Below are 16,974 nucleotides of genomic sequence, written 5' to 3' on the forward strand. Positions count from 1 at the left end.
ACAAATTCCGGGTAACGTTCGATTCGACATGATCCAAAAGATCACATTATTGGGCACTGTGCACATTCTTCGGAAGGCCTTGAATGCACCACTGGACTAAAATTACACTTGTGAATCACAGCATAATTTCTGTAATTTCGATTCTTCATCTTCAATCATCTCTACCTCTGCTCTGTAACCCTTGCCAATTCTTCATCTGCTGCAATTCTGTAATCTGACTTCTCCGTGTATTGCATAGGAATAACAATTTGAATGTATTGCTGAAATTTTAAAAATTTACTCCAATCTCGCCATTTTCGTTTGGGGGCAGGTTGCTCCCCGGATTATGTGTGTATCTACCAGTTTTACTGTGAATAAAGAATATAATAATACATTCATCTTGAATTATGCAAACATTTTAACATCACCACTTCGACAAAAAATTGGTACGATTACAGCCCAGCACCAGTGACAGAAAACGAACAAGTAAAAATTCTGTGGGATGTACCAGTTATAACTGACCGCGAAATCAGGAGCAACCGCCCGGATATAATCGTCAAACTAAAAAAGAAAAGAGAATGCTTATTCATTGAACTGGCTGTCCCAGCTGATCACAACCTACTGCAAAAAGAATCAGAAAAACACTCCAAATACGCAGACCTCAAAATGGAATGTGAGAAAATGTGGCGATGCAAAATAAACATTGTACCGATAGTCATTGGTGCTACAGGGGTCGTGAGCAAAAAACTCATGAGACATATCCAACAAATTCCGGGTAACGTTCGATTCGACATGATCCAAAAGATCACATTATTGGGCACTGTGCACATTCTTCGGAAGGCCCTGAATGCACCACTGGACTAAAATTACGCTTGTGAATCACAGCATAATTTCTGTAATTTCGATTCTTCATCTTCAATCATCTCTACCTCTGCTCTGTAACCCTTGCCAATTCTTCATCTGCTGCAATTCTTTAATCTGACTTCTCCGTGTATTGCATAGGAATAACAATTTGAATGTATTTCTGAAATTTTAAAAATTTACTCCAATCTCGCCATTTTCCTTTGGGGGCAGGTTGCTACCCGGATTATGTGTGTATCTACCAGTTTTACTGTGAATAAAGAATATAATAATAATAACACTATAGTTTATTTTATATTATTCGAAGGTAGCATAGTATTGCCGAGCTTACGCAATCGTAAGCTTGTTGGCAACATTATATTTTCAAATCCATTGTGACGAATACGAGGTAAGTTCTCTGACGTTCTGCCTGTGAGTCGTTTGTGATCAAATTACAAAGTGTTCCTAATATTTAGTTCATAACATAAACACGGCTCTTGAATCGCGATGCCCCCCAAATGGGTTTTAGATCGTGGTGCATCTAAAATTCTCTTGAGTTTAACTTCGCAACAGCCGAGCGCTTCGTCACTTTCTGTAAGGGATACGCCACGCATGGGTAGCGACGATGGGAAGAACATGCTACAACGACTGAAGCTCGTTTTCGTTTTGAGGTATTCATGGTGTTTGTCAACAACTATGGTCATTTACACCAAGCCAATTATCTTCAGTTTATTACGTAGCTACCGATTTGTAACACGGCTCACTATTATATGCTTTCAAAGGACACCGCTTATACGGATGAGATGGCGAGGAGGAGCCTAGATAAACCTTCAACGCTTGAGTAGGAGCTCTGGAGCTGACCTCGATCGGACTCGACCCACCACTACGCTATCTCGCCACCGATGAACGTTTTGTGACTTTATTGAAGTCTTAACCAATCCAATTCTGAACAGGGCTGTGCCTCCTGCGGCAGGCGGGCCAAATGCTACATGTAGCAAAACAATTTCCAATTTGGAATGACATCTCGCACACGAAGTGGCTATAAAATTTAGCTTTTAGTCTTGTACGATTCAGCAACTGCTCGAATTCCGTTTTGGGTGTCAAAATCTAACGTATGACTCTCCTCCGATAGTCCGCCAAAATTGGTTCGCAATATGTGCTCAAAACAAATTCCTCATTGTGATATCCTGGTTTTTGGATAATGATTTTCCTGACGAACGACGAATCGCATGTGCGCTGTAGTTGCGACGAGAGTATATTGCAATCAAGAACAAAAAGACAGCAAAATATTGTTCAAAATCGAAATAATACATAACGTATATGTTTCTGCAATTTCTAGATTTTTTTTTTTTTTGGGGGGGGGGGGTAACCTGGAGGAACCGCAGTAAACCTCCACCCCGTTACGCTTGTGGCAGCCGCATGGCACTACACCATGTTGCTGTTGCCACAAGCGCCTTTATAGGTCACTCTTCGGTCCAAAGTACCCGAGAGCTCCCTTAAGGTTGCTTCTGGTTGCCTTCTTTTTACCTTCAAAGTTCTTCACTTTTTAGGTGCAGACGGCTGTCACAAGCCGGCTTTGGCTGGGGGCGTCTGCGGAGGCTTGTCCCGCCGCCACCATACTTGTGACTGGGATACTGGCCAGGCAAGCTGACGCAGATCCCGGGTCGGAGCATGAAGGCCTGACGGCCATACTTCTCCTAGGTGTGGGAGTGATTGGAAGTATCGGTTGTACCGCGAGGGTTTCGCACCGCCCAGCGTCCAGTAAGGCGATGCTTACCTCAATACAACCAAATACTCCAATACTGCAATTTCTAGATCGTCAGTACGTTCACCGCGAATCTCCAACATTACAGCAGTATGTCCGTATTCGATGAGGGAATTGTCAAACTCATTTCCCAGATTCCCCAAATTATGAGGACTTTCTTGCAGTATAACAAGAATTTTCGGGAGTCCTAATTGTACTTGCAAATTTCTTCTCGCACCTTGATGCCAAGAATTGGTATTACCCAAAACGAATCGCATTGGTGATCACTAGGGCAAGTTTTTGTTGCACTAAAAATTGTGAGAAAGTTGAATTCATTTATACCAAAAGTTGCATTTATGATATTTTTAGAATTATGAAGGACTAGGATGCTCGAAATGTTCCGTTGTATCGCCAAACAGTTTAAGATTTGCAGGGTGTTTGGCTGTACGCTTGTTCCGTTTCTTTATTCGCTATTCAATCGATTATGCATACATATTTATGTTCTTTTGGATTGTAACCTACATGACCACATTTCGCTGTCAGCTCCTGCAGAACAGTCAAATTTGTTGCTTTTCCTATTTCCGGATGGCCTGGCGAGACTGCGAAAAGCTACATTTCTGCCGGTAATTTATCGCAAAAGTTAAACAGCAAAGCGATAACCCATAAAACATGTTAAATACCACACCCTAACCCCCTAGCTCTGCAAACTTGACCCAAGGCATTGCAGCAAAACTCAGTATTGGAGACTTTAACAAAATCAATATCCTGAAAAGGTGCCTCTTTGATAATGTAATTTTCGAAGGTCTCGCCTGGGCACTGGGCATCCGTCAAATGGGGAAGGACCTCAAATTTGAACGATTGTGCATCAATCGAGCGATCTATTTACATATAGTGCAGGCACTGTCGTGCTTGGCTCGGGTTTTTGAACTTCTAGCTTGCATGCCATTGCTTCATAGATATCATCGAGATGCAGCTAGTCGATCATATAGCTCTTTGGCGAGCAAATCAAAGAGAGAACCATACTAGAAATAGTTTTATAGCATGATTTTAAATCACACCTTTACATTTTGGGCAATACATTTGCAAAAACTTGCCCTAGTGACCGCCACCAATAAAGTTGTCAATAAATGTTCGAAGTAGTAGCACGCGCGTATACGGGATAAAGTTCCATTCCATTCCATAACGATTATGTCATGACGATACCATATCTGTCCTTCGTTAGTGTCGACAATATATAGGCCATACTAAAGCTTTGATCGTGAAAGTTTCGAAATTTTATTACTATTACATTAGCATTGCTTCCAGACTCAGGTTCAGTCTTTGATTTCATATATAGGATAATACTACGACATGAATGCAATGAAACTGTAAGAGATGTTATCTTTATATTAGGGGTGATACAGAATTTGCGGCTATCGGAGGGATTTATGTGGTTATGAAGATGGGCTCAAACGGCTCTTTGTATGCCAAAGGTTGCCGACTCTCGATATAAATATATATATCTATGTCGGCAACATTAGGTGAGTCACAAAAGCCTACATGGGGAAACAAAAGCCTACATGGGGAATATGCTTGTAATTATTATTTGCATTGAATATATATTAATAGACAAATATTTGGGTGTGTGATAAATATTTTATTATAAAACTTCTTAAACTGTTTTTATGGTGATTGTTTATTACATGATTGTTTACAAAATTAAGTCCGTAAACAGCAGTCAGATAACAAAATATTTTGCTCAGAACACTACATCGAATTCTTTCGAAAGATATGTTGTAAAGTTGCATCAACTGAAGTGTCACCCAATATCGAGTAGTCGCACAGATGTGAGCTTAGTCTCACTCACAATCGTAGATTTAAATTCACCGGTATTTTCAAATGATCCGTAACAACAACAAAGGCATTCTGTCCACCGTAATGAACTGTTCACAGAATAACTTGTTCCATGAGTTCGCGAAGAACCATCTTAGCAATATAAATCAAGCGCGTCTAAATTTGTTTGGCCTACACGTGCGAATCAAAGCATGTCGCGAATAACGAAATATGGGTTGGTATTGATACAATGAAATGAATGCAATTCTTTTTAAACTGACCATTTCCGATTTTAAAGATGCATGGTAATCTTGGACACACAATTTATGCTTCTCTTATCCGCACAGTTGTCTGAAAATTCAACATGTATAGTAAACCAGCACATTTGTGTCTTCTAAATCACCGGCATTTGACTGAAATGAAATAAGTGCACGAAGCCGTGGTAATTCGAAGTAATGTGTAATGTATGAATGTTGAAAGTTACAAAGCAAATTTCTGCGTAGCGCCCCTAATCAAAATGGCTGCTGTTATTTCCGGAAAACAGTGGAAACAAGACAGACAGTAAGGAAACGACGCGGTCGTTAGACGATTCTTCGGACATCGAATGTTTCAATTAGTTAAAATCATTTTCAGTCACGTGCCCGATTAGTAAAATAAGTTATTAGCATCGTGCCACGTGATATTGCGACCATCAGAGGCGGGACAAAAATTGCGAACGCTCGCAAAAGTGTGATCGATACGTATCCTTAAATTTTTCGAGTTTGTTGATTCCGATTTTGAAGTTTAAAAATTCAAACTCGTAGATTATTTGCGGCCTGAAACTGTTTTGGGTATTAAATCCTGCCATCTGTGGAATTTAGACAGCGTACCAGTCCATATTACCCAAAAACGGTTCAATTACGACGAAACGTGTCTGAGTATCGACTTGGAATATACCGCAGCCGAAAGCACATTCAAATATTGTCTTTAACAATGCTTTGTACTTCGTATATACTTGTCATGACCTCTGATATAGCCTACTTTTTGTAACAAACCATGTTCTAATGGATATCCACCATATACTTACCATTGTCAAGCAATTGGCAGTTTAGTCTTGAAAGCCGGTCTTTTCGGTTTATTCTATAACCGCTCTTTCGAGATTACGCGTCATGTACGTCACAGCAGACATTGGTATCTAATATAATGTCAGCTATATTGCTCAATGAAGCACAATGGGCTTTCGGCCGATGGTGGCGATAACTTTATTTTAGGTGATTTGTCTTCGAAATCAATAGCAATATTGCATACTAGTCACGAATTGATAACCCAACGTCGAAAGTGCAGTACGATGTTGACAGTCATTCAAAGCGGTTAAATCTCGTTTGTCTGATTTCGCTATTCAGCGACTTGAATTTCCCAGGTAAGAATTCCAGCAATATTTGCTCGAAGTATTAGCGGTCTCGACAAATATTACAGGAATGCAATGCACTTCACTAGAATTCCTCGACCGTCCGACATATAGGTTCACTACAAGTTTGCGTCAACACATCGACATTCATATCATCTATGGGCGTAAATTTACAGTTTCATTGACTCGGTATTTCCGTTGTCTCCATTTCCCACAGATAATATTTGCATGCGGAGTCCAAGACATCATAAAGTTTTGCAGTATCTACTGCTACTTTCATAGTTCCTTTAACGCAGCTTGATGATTTCAAGTATAGATTGCTGTCTGTTGAAATTCGGCAGCGTGTATCAGATTACTGTTTATGATGAGATCATTGGTTGTTTTCAAACCAAGACGCGTCTTCTGCGAATAATCTTAACCTACTTACACACCTTTACGTTCATGACATAAAATCGTTCTCGCCATATGGCGCCACAGTTACGCTATTAGAAATTGAATGAATGTCCTTTTCATATTCGAATTGAAAGAGATACTATGGTTAAAGTTGGAATCCCTTAAATTAATTTAAAAAAACATGCATCTAATACGTGTACGTCTTATCAAGCAAATAAACTTACGGGAGGAAAATTGACTAGGCACAATTTAACGCAATCAAGCACGTTCGATTAAAAACTTTCGTTGAAGTGTACCTAAAATTGATGCATTCTGCCATATATGCGAGATAACGCAAGCGCTTCCCCTTCTAATGATGTTGCAAAGATACCATTGTTCCTCTATCAGGTTAGATCGGTCTCATAATCTGATGCAGCCTTTTGCACGCCATTACGTAATGGGTGGTCGATTGGTCCTGACTCATGATTTGTTGAGCTTATATTTTGACGCATTTATTGAATTTGGAATTTCCTGACTACAGCGCAATAAATAATAACACTAAAGCGGCGAAAAACAAATCACAAGTGAATCTTTGGCATAAGGGGCAACCATGTGGATGCTTAGATTGCAGATATTTGCTTTCGCAATCTGTTGTTTGAAATCACTTGCCAGCGCATTTGCTTAAGATATATCCGGGCTCGTGAGATGTTGAGAAGCGAGTATCAGCTGACGGCGGTTCGACTAGAAAATTCCTGAACTAGGCTGAAAAATAAAACTTATAAGTCCAATTTGAAAAAAGCAGTTCATCAACACGCTGAAAATATGCTGAATCCTCGATTGTGTCGAAATACAATATCAAATCTCAGGACGTCAACACCTTCAGAAATTTTGTTGTTTCAAGGCTGATTTATTGTGGTGAATAATAATAAACATCGCCCTGCTAAAACAGGAACAGTGAGTAGACCAACGTCAGCGTGATTAATAAGTAATCCCGTGTATTTTGCGATTATCGCTGTACGAACGACGATTCGCAATAAAGCATGACTCGGCTAAAACGGAGCGACTGCTTTACGGGAAAACTCGAAGGAGTATTCTAGCGCCTTTTCCGCGACAATATCACGAAATTACTGCGCCGTTAAAAATATCGGAACAAATTGAGCAAACGTAATGGTAACATATCATCCGCAAACACCGTATATTGCGGTAAGTTCAAAAGTAAACTTTCCGACATTAGACGACATATCATACGTTAACGGATACTGCTGAAGCCAAGGATGATACAATTGATATCACTGACGGGAAATTTACACAAAGATACGAATTGATTGATAGTTGCAATTTGTATGAAATCGATATTTGCGTATACTGGCTAGCAATAGTGGAACCCCTGGAAGGTTCCGGTTCGTTTGGTCACGAACTTTCAGTAAATGTTCCCTGTGAGCAGTGGCCTTTGACATCTCGTGATGTCATATTGCTAATTTCCTACACCACATACCCGCAAGGTAATGTATACAATACCTGAGGGACAGGTTTTTAATGTACGATAACATTCTGATGTCCAGGAATATGATAAGTGATAACATTACAATGACCTGTTCCAATATCGGGACTTGAAGGAGACATTTGCTTTGTTAACTTTCCCAGTCCACATCCACGTCCGTAGCATTTTTCGCTCAAATCTACATGTGCTCATAGTTTGATTGACATCGCACTCTTGAACCCGCTTGGCTGGCGAAACAAGAATCCGGATTCTAGTTTCGGGAATTTGAGATAGTGTAACCGCCTCGTCGATAGGCTTACTATTGGAAAGCGCATTTACACTTATTATCAACGTCCTGGCCTGTATATTCAGGAGTAATATTCAACAATCGGAGTATAGGATGACACTCATGGATGTGTGACAAAAACGAAATATCTTTACTATAATATCCTGTAACACTTCGTCGGTGAAATTATAATAGAGCGGGGTCAGGAGGTTCATAAGGTCCCCCTCATTCGCACCCAGTATGGCATGGGATCCCCAGAGACTCTTCGAAGACTTAGAACAATTTTGCACCAAGGAAACCAAACATCACTTTCAGTTTCTCTGGGAACAGCTAACGTTGCCCCAACGCGACGCGATTACAGGCTAATGATCTCGATTTATTCCGTTTCCACGAAAGACACGACGTAAGTCGCAACCGCAAGCCGCATTACGGAAAGTAGGTATGATTTTTGACTATGTATAAGGTGTATCCTAATTCTGTGTTCGATTGCCTTTCTTGCTGTCCCCACGACACAGAGGGTAACGGAAAGGTTCAATTCAAGTAATGTGGACCAAAGATGCTAATATCAGTTTAAAATCATGTTATTTAACAAAATGTTCTCAGTATTGAGCTTTCCAGGGTACGTAAGTGAACGGTGAACACAAACACGAAGCCCTAATGTGTTGGCATTAGAGATGGTGTGAACCTCTGAAAGTTTCAGGTTCGTGTGAACGCGAGCCTTTTTGAAAGTTCTGTGTGAACGGAAACGTGAATATCATGACGTCACGTGACGTCATATTGCTAATTCGAACCTTACATTTCAGTAAACTGATAGCTTATATTCATGTAAACGATACCTAGCGACAACTCGGGCCAGATAGTTCCACAATGCTGAAATAAATAGTGAAGTTTTAAACGTCGCCTAATGTATCAACTGGAGTAATCAAATGTTATAATAATCCCGTAAAATTAATATCTTCCGTCGCTTTGCCAACAATTTCGACGAGGACTTGCAGTGGAATATCAGCTTACGCCTCAACGGTCTATAGGCCGGACCATAAAATGTTTTCGGTATCCGAGCAGGACTGCTACGTTGATATTGAGCAGAGTGAAAAACGGGTATCTATACCTGCTACCGATATTAACCAGTTATATAGCAGTAGCCAACACCCCAATTGCACGGATTTGGTTTTTATGATACAATAAACATATGAAATCAAGATTGACCCGGTGCGCCGGCTAGATTTTTTATATCAGACAACCATATCAACTTCATTGATTGGTTGAATAAGCATCATTCGCTGACTATACCTACATGTAGTGTATTTCGCTCTTGATGTTGTGTGATTGCGGGTCAAGCTCACATCAGAGAGTCATTAAATATTCGAGCAAACTTTTGTCACAATACAAGTAAAATTTTTGAGATTGTCAAGGTGAATGGTCCTTTCGTGTTGATTTTTTATGCTGCCAGCGCCATATAGATAATGGCCCGCAGTTGAAATACAACAGATCTCAACCGACGATGTTATAATGAAGTGGAAGTTGTAATATATGAAAAAGGTTCACAGTGCAGAACCTACCAAGGTTCGTTTGTGAACGTGAACCTCTAAATTTCTGAGGTTCACACACAGAACGCAAACGTGAACCTCATGCTCACACCATCCCTAGTTGGCATGCGTCAATGCTGTGCAAGTGTATAACTGTATAGTGTATATAGCTTCTGTTTCGCAACCAGCTCAAACAGTCCAACGGAATTGCGCAAAGTGCGCGTACAGCAGAATACTAAATCTTTCTCAGTATAGGATTTAAAGCGCAAATTATGGACATACTTGTAGAATACCAAGGTTCTGTCGTGGTCTCTAACTACGCAGGAAAAGATCATGGCATGTGACCTCTCCGTTTTCCCCGATAATGCGCAATAATATATTACGCTCCCTTTACGTCACAGCGTATTCACAATTCAGTGCTTGCTGTGAGTTCGGATGGAAACTTGTTTACCGTCATATGCGACACATTGCTGCATCAGCTATAAAGACATTGACAACATTCGATGTACATGGTCAGGAGGACGCAGGATTTAAAGTCATAGGTACTACAACCTGTCAATAACACCTGGACACCCGCATATCATGATGTGATACCAGCATGGCGATGATTCGATTCCAGGCAATGTGTTCCATTGCACGACCCAGTCTGAAATCAGTCTTCCGACAACGATATCATTCCAGACCTCGCACGTCGCTGCGTTTAATGATATTCTCAAAATGTATTAAAACATGGAATTGTGATCACTGTATATATTGTGTATTATGGGTTCGAACGGCTGCTTTAAATTAGAAAGCATGAAATTAAAAAGTAGAAGCGATATCTGCTTTATGAGTATTATGACGTTTCGTCGCCAATGCATCAACATGGTAGAGTCAAACGCTGGGATTAGTGTATGATGTTTAAGTCTTACCAAGTGTATCGATATCGAAATTAGCCATTGTGTCGAGGTCAATACTCGTGCGGCGAGGAAAATCAATTGATGAAGTGATTTCTATTGGACCTCAACCGGGGTCTGCGATAACTGAAGTAAGGTAAGTTATCGTAGGCCCCGTTCCGTCTAAACTGTGTTTAAAACAGACGTATTATTATTTATGTAATTTTATAATAACGCATTCGCTGGCGATTTGCCAGGAAAGTGTAAGATCTGTGTCACAATCCAACACTGGGGGAGAGAATATATCCACATGGGTATACGTCCACTGAAAATCGTAAGAAGGTTAACACAATTGCGAAAACACAAACACTCATAAATTCGACGCGAAGTCATTAGACATACTGCGTCTATGCATATTGCATATTCATGAAAAATAACATACGAACGGGAAGAGATTGATTGGTTTTGAATTGATCTGGAGGTGAATCTACTCTTGTTGTGGCGACACTATGTGCCGAGCAATGCAAAATCGAAATTCAATCGCGGTCCTATCAGGTTGAACTCGGTCTTTCGTGATTTATGTGGTGGCGAGAAAAGCGTGCTGCTACAACACTAATGTGCTTTTCAACCTGTAGGATGGTATCGCTTGTGAGGACGAAAAAATGCAGTGCGGATGGGTACGAATGAAAATTGCGCACATATTTTAGTTTTTCTGTCGTGCAATATTTCACATAATCCCAATAGGATATTAAGTATAGAGTGACTCTCTAACTTTTGTCGTTGCGACGCATTTGTAAAAACTTGTTGGACGTTCGACGCACCGCTAATCGCAGTTTTTACAATAATTTTTTCTCGTACCAGTCCGAGTGAATTAATATTTGCGCACTATTGTGATCACGAAATCAAATGTCTGATTTGAGAGCGGGTATGAAGACCTGGTCACCCAAGAACTAGACACTCTTGTAGTAGACCCAACAGCATATTGGCCCGAAACGTGATTTAGTGCACTAGTTGACATCGAGACGAGGAAAAGAAGTTGTCTTCTGGATGAGACACTTGATGACGTAATGCGGGGAGTTTTGGGGCAACAAGTTGTGCATGACTAGTCTGAAATTGCAATAAATCTTCAGCAGCAATCTGGTTGCTCATGAGCCGGTAGGCTTATTGAATATTTGAATGAGAATGTGTTATTTCCCTCCATTTCTTTGAAATAATTCCCGACTGGTTTGTGCGGATGAATTTTTGCATAAATGAGACTGCAGGTGGTTCACAAAATGGTCGAAAAGCTCTGCTATAATATATTTTAGGTTCGATATCGACTGCCAAATCCCCTCCTCAGTGTTGGAGGTTTATATAGGTTCATTATCTCCATCCGATCCGTATACAAGAGGGGTCTTGCAAAAGCCTAAAACGAAAGCGGGCCTTTCTCCAAATCGGCAGCTCAGCAATCTTAATAAGATAAGTTGTGACTGGTGTAAAATGACCACAGAAGTCGAAACACCATGACTTCTAAGCAACAAAAACCCGACCGTGATTCATGAAAATCCTAGGGATTGCCATGGATTTTCTTTCTGTAGCACAGTCATAAGTTTTGGTTGGATCAAAATAAACTATAGTAATCACCAAACTTTCATGACGTCACTGTAATGCCAACGTCTGATTGAGTCACCTCATCGTGATGCATTATTATTGTTGATGTGAACACGATTAAGCTCCTCGTATTTGTTACTTCGTATTTCTTTGCGGTATCTACAGCAGCCGGCGGATAATAATAATAAACGTATTTTAGGAGAATCGGTCGATTGGTCTTCTTTAAAAGCTCTCATAATGCTCGTATATTAGTGATTCATTATGCATCATACGAACTGGTTACATTCATGCTTCTTAAGATGGCCTATTGCATGCATTCGCGCATATTAATCATATCATATCGAGCATTTCCGGATAAGTTGATAAGCACTTCCGTCTTATATAGTTTAGCACACGACGATTATTCAGATATTATACGCCTAGCCGTAGCCGATCAGTGACCACTGACCAGTCTTCCCAAATACCACAAACGTCTTAGATGACTTTATTAATATGTACCTTGTTTATATCCCAAGTGTATGGTTGTTGGTGTTGATTACAATCTCTGAATCACTTGAATTATGATTTACACTTTTGCTGTTTATGTGTCTTATTTGTTCGCCAATGTCAAAGCGACATCTACTCACTCCCTTTTAACTTGGCCTAATTGATAGTACTTTAGCAATGAAAACTTGACAATCATACTATAGTAACTTACGGAGGTTAGTAATCTAAAACCATGCAGTATCTTGGAATGATGACACCGCGTCGCAATATATAATCCAGTCCGTGCATCGTGCGCATGAACTTATCAGGTTTACATTGTGATAATGTACAATATGCAAACCTAATTTATTTTACGTCAACAGAAAATGACTCCTCCAAATTTCACCTTAACAATTAGAAACAACGAATTCTAAGACCAGGATCGCAATATATTCATATCTATAGTTTTGCGAATATATATGTGGTAAGCCTCATTAAACCCGGGTTCGTGTTTTTGGGACTAGCTTGCCGAATGAAAAGTTACTGAATCTTTACCGAAATCCCAATACTTTGGACAAAAATTTCGAGGATGACTCTGCACGCGATTAATATTCGTCGTTCTTATACTCCTCCCGCGCGCACGTCTCGGGATATGACAAAACACGTCGGAATTATTGCGGCATGTGATAGCACAATCGAATAACCTCTGCCGCTTACCGCCTCGATTATCGGATCAGGAAGATGCATGGTGGACAAAGCATGGAATCGTAGTAAACACCGTCCCTATAAATTCGGTTCGATGTCATTGTTTTCGATTAGTTTGTATCGGTCATTACGCACGCAAGCATTAGCCGATGGATTTTCGAAGGCTATTGCTGTTTGGCGTCTGTTTCTTATTCCAACAAGCGGATACAAGGAAGAGTGCAAAAAGTATGCGACTCTGTAATAGATTCCGAAGCCATTCGTTGAGGAAGGCCTGCCAGAAATCTCTTGCGAGTACGCAGACGTTGATGGTCGGTGCATCGATGGGAGTAATTGACGAAAGATATTTCATGTCACCCGTTCCACCTGCTAAAATCACGGACCGCAGCGTTGTAAACAATGGCGTCGGCTATTCTTTGGGATGCACCACAAACGTACGTTGCCCTGTAAATGATTTAAGCTACGCCGAGAATGAAAGAGAAAATATCCGCAACACGTCGCCCTGGGAGTATTGCACGCATTTCGATCCTAACAGGTATTTGTTATTATTGTTCCTCGCGGCAGATTTAGGCATTAATCCGTGATATGTCAATACGATTTGAGATGGGTTCATGGTCATTGGTCATGGTCAACTAATCATCATACGTGTGTACGACTTGACGACTGCACGACGTTTGCGCCCACATGATGAGATTATACATTTGGATTTCACAAATTGTATTCTCGTTAATTGATTTAAACTTTAATGAATCCATCAGAAAACAAGGATCAAATAAGGGTCGGGTCCTTGAATACGGACTTCTATCATTTTAAGCTTCCAAACCAACTGTTAGTTGGTCACACACAAGCCTGTTGCATAATTTCTGGTATATTGCTCAATGATAATTCAAGATTTGAAACCATAGCCTTTATTACAATACTCGCAATGTTTGAATTAAATACAAGGAACAAGACGCAATCGCGTTGTATCGCAACGCTGTTGCAAAATGGCGATGGTATTCGTAGATTTTGAGGTAATCATTACATTCGAAGCAATAACCGTTACAATTTTCATGAGTCATTTGTTACATCTAGAAGACGCCACTCCGTCTCAAGAATTAGCCGTCCTAGAGTCTTAGCAATATAGCCTACGATACGTAATATGCTGATGAACTTTTTTAGCGCTTAGAATTCCGATAACAAAGGTATAATACTACGCACGGCACTGGTAAATCCGTGTTGCGCAAACGATGTGACGCTCATACAGTCGTACACACGACAATGGCGTTTCGCCAGGATGACATGCTGACATGTTACATTAATACTGACAATTATCGTAGGAGATACTCTATGTTGATTTGTCACGCCAGCACCACTCCTGGGGCAGACACTACGTTGTGGAGTATTCATTTCCAACATATTTGTGACGATTGAATATGTTCCTTACTGTTCTTGCGGGTAGGATAAATATACGTTTGTTTGTAGATAATTTTCAAATTAGATCGGTTGTTCCAGTTATCGCATGCTTTTGCTATCACTTAACTATATATGGGCCTCTTTTATTTTTGGAATAAATGCGTATGTAAGGTGTTTCGTTATCATGATATCATCGTGACATTGATGAAACTTATTTACTTTTGTCTGTAAATCAATACCATTATTCTCGCGGAAAAAAACAATCACAGGAATAAGAAGATCTGGTATAGAAATCCATAGTAGCCAATCAGCAAAATGAAATACTAACCGCAAGATCATGTACAAAGGTTCCAGCCGTATATGTATTCACGAATCATAATATTATGTCTATCACATATAATAATACCTGATTACAGTAGCAAAATATTTAACTACGCCTTTCGTTCAGATTTCCGCAGTTCTTAACTCAAGCTGTGTGTCTTTGCAACGGCTGCATTGACCCGGCAACGGGCCATCATCAGCACAGCTTGATCTCAAGGCCAATAACGACAAAGATCACAGTTATCAAGCGTGCCTCGGACGCCACACGAAAGTTTAGTGACTGCACAAGCCGGACTTGTCGTGAAGAACAAATAGACATCGATGTGGGTTGTTACTGCAGCATACCTCTATTGAATTGAATGTCTCAGCGTCACTGGTAAAGCAACGAGGGATCCGATCCAGTATGGATACACGGGATGGTGCGAAATCCTGAAAAATTCTGGTACGAACTGTTGTAAAAGGTCCTCTGTGAACACGAAGCTACAGACTTCACGCGGCATCACTATGCTAATTCCAAATTATTGTACTTACACCGTGCAGCAGTACATGTCTGGCTGTGTTCTACCCCGCTTATCGTAATTAGCCGAAATCCAGTTTGAATTGTGTGGGATTTTGGTTGGTTGAGAGTAGTATTGGTGCATTTCGTAATATCAAACTCACATAAAGATGTGACTTTACCTAATTTTCTTATCACTTGGCACCCAGTATTGTGGGGATGCTCCGAGAATTGGAGCTCAGAAACTATTCTTCACCACCGACCCAAATATGTAATTTCCGTCTAATCACACATAGATAACTTTGCTACTGCATGGGAGTATAAAGTCCTAGGCCAAGCACGTAGCAGCGACGGAAGCAAGACATTCTATTATTAACAACTAAATAGCGTGATATGTCAAGCAAAATTCTCAAAACTCCGTATGGTTTATTACGTCACAAGGTGCCTCTTATAGATTTGGGATGAATTCCCTTTGCTGTCATCGTGAGACGGCTGAAATTCAACGAATTCTGATCATGTATGTTAAGATTAACGGAAACTACTGGTATTTCACGAAAAAATGGTCACTGGGAATAGATAGAACCTGTCAAGGTTCGTTTGCCAACGCTAAACTCTGAATTACAAACCGAACGTTAGCATCACCTCTCTTTGGTGCTCCAATATAGACGGAGCAATGTGGATCATATCCACGTACTAGATGCGCTATGCGCACGTGTTGACAAATCTTCATGTATATAGATGTAATGGTAATATACGAACTATGTCGCGAACAACTGCCGTTACAGTATCACAGAGATATCGTCCTATTTATTGCGCAGAATTATATTTATAAAATCCTGACGTATTTAAAGTCACTGGACTACGTTTTGTCTATTTTAAGAAGTGCTACAGATGTGCATCTATCAGTGTCCGGACAGCAAAAAATCTGATAATGACCTGTTCTTGAACAGGTATCATTGTTCCGTGGAAAATGACGTGGGATTCTACACCTGCGGAAACTATAGCGTCCAAGTCACCAATAGACACCGTTATTGTGATGGTTGGAAGGGAAGTCCAATAAGTTTTGTTAAACCGATGTACGAACCTGACACCGCGCACTTCCGAAAATTAACAAGCAGTTTCTGTCAGCTTACTTCCGAGATATCAGTAATATCCAATTGAATGGGACTCGGGAGTGTCATTTTAAATGTATTGCGACATACATTTCGTAATCAACCTTGCACCTTAGTATTTCTGTCGGTATGATATTGACTTGAACTATGGTAACATTGTAATACAAACACGATCCCTATTATATTCAAACTCAGTTGATTCATACATAGATTTCTATCTTATAAGGAAAAGCAATTTAGGTACATAATTATAGCGACCAGAGATTCATAGTCCAAAATTCATTATTCTAATATTTGATGTCACTGTACCCGTAACACTAGCAACGACAATGGCATCATTTAACTTTTCATTTCACATTTTACTCGTTCTGATTATAATTTTTGTCTAATACCTACAGCACTTGCATAGTACGTCTTGCATGAAATATATCGCATTCGTTTCATAGATGTTACGGAAGGGTGTGTTACCTATGCAGCCACAAATTGAATTATTTATGTTAATAAACAAGATACAATCTGTTATTTATTGATGCTACTTCCTGGAACAGACGGCGAAAGGCTTTCGCCTGCGTAGTGAACAATATTTATGCAA

At 40.1% G+C, this 16,974-nt stretch overlaps 2 protein-coding genes across 2 annotated transcripts in view; one reads left to right on the plus strand and one right to left on the minus strand.

The window, feature by feature from the left end:
* LOC145433842 (protein TANC2-like) overlaps positions 1–2,617 on the minus strand; it is a 127,950-nt gene extending 125,333 nt beyond the window's left edge. The window contains exon 1 of the mRNA XM_080311097.1: positions 2,597–2,617. The gene's annotated coding sequence lies outside the window, so the exon portion shown is untranslated. The remainder of the gene's footprint in view (positions 1–2,596) is intronic.
* A 10,229-nt stretch (positions 2,618–12,846) lies between these two features.
* On the plus strand, positions 12,847–16,904 carry LOC145433856 (interleukin-17C-like). The gene is made up of 2 exons (XM_080311111.1): positions 12,847–13,593; positions 14,902–16,904. Exons 1-2 carry the CDS (start codon positions 13,211–13,213, stop codon positions 15,131–15,133), a joined length of 615 nt encoding a protein of 204 aa, XP_080167237.1. The 5' UTR covers positions 12,847–13,210; the 3' UTR covers positions 15,134–16,904.
* Positions 16,905–16,974: the final 70 nt, after the last annotated feature.

This window comes from Botryllus schlosseri, chromosome 2 (assembly GCF_051294905.1).
Source record: "Botryllus schlosseri isolate E-star chromosome 2, Bs_hap1, whole genome shotgun sequence".
NCBI lineage: Eukaryota > Metazoa > Chordata > Ascidiacea > Stolidobranchia > Styelidae > Botryllus > Botryllus schlosseri.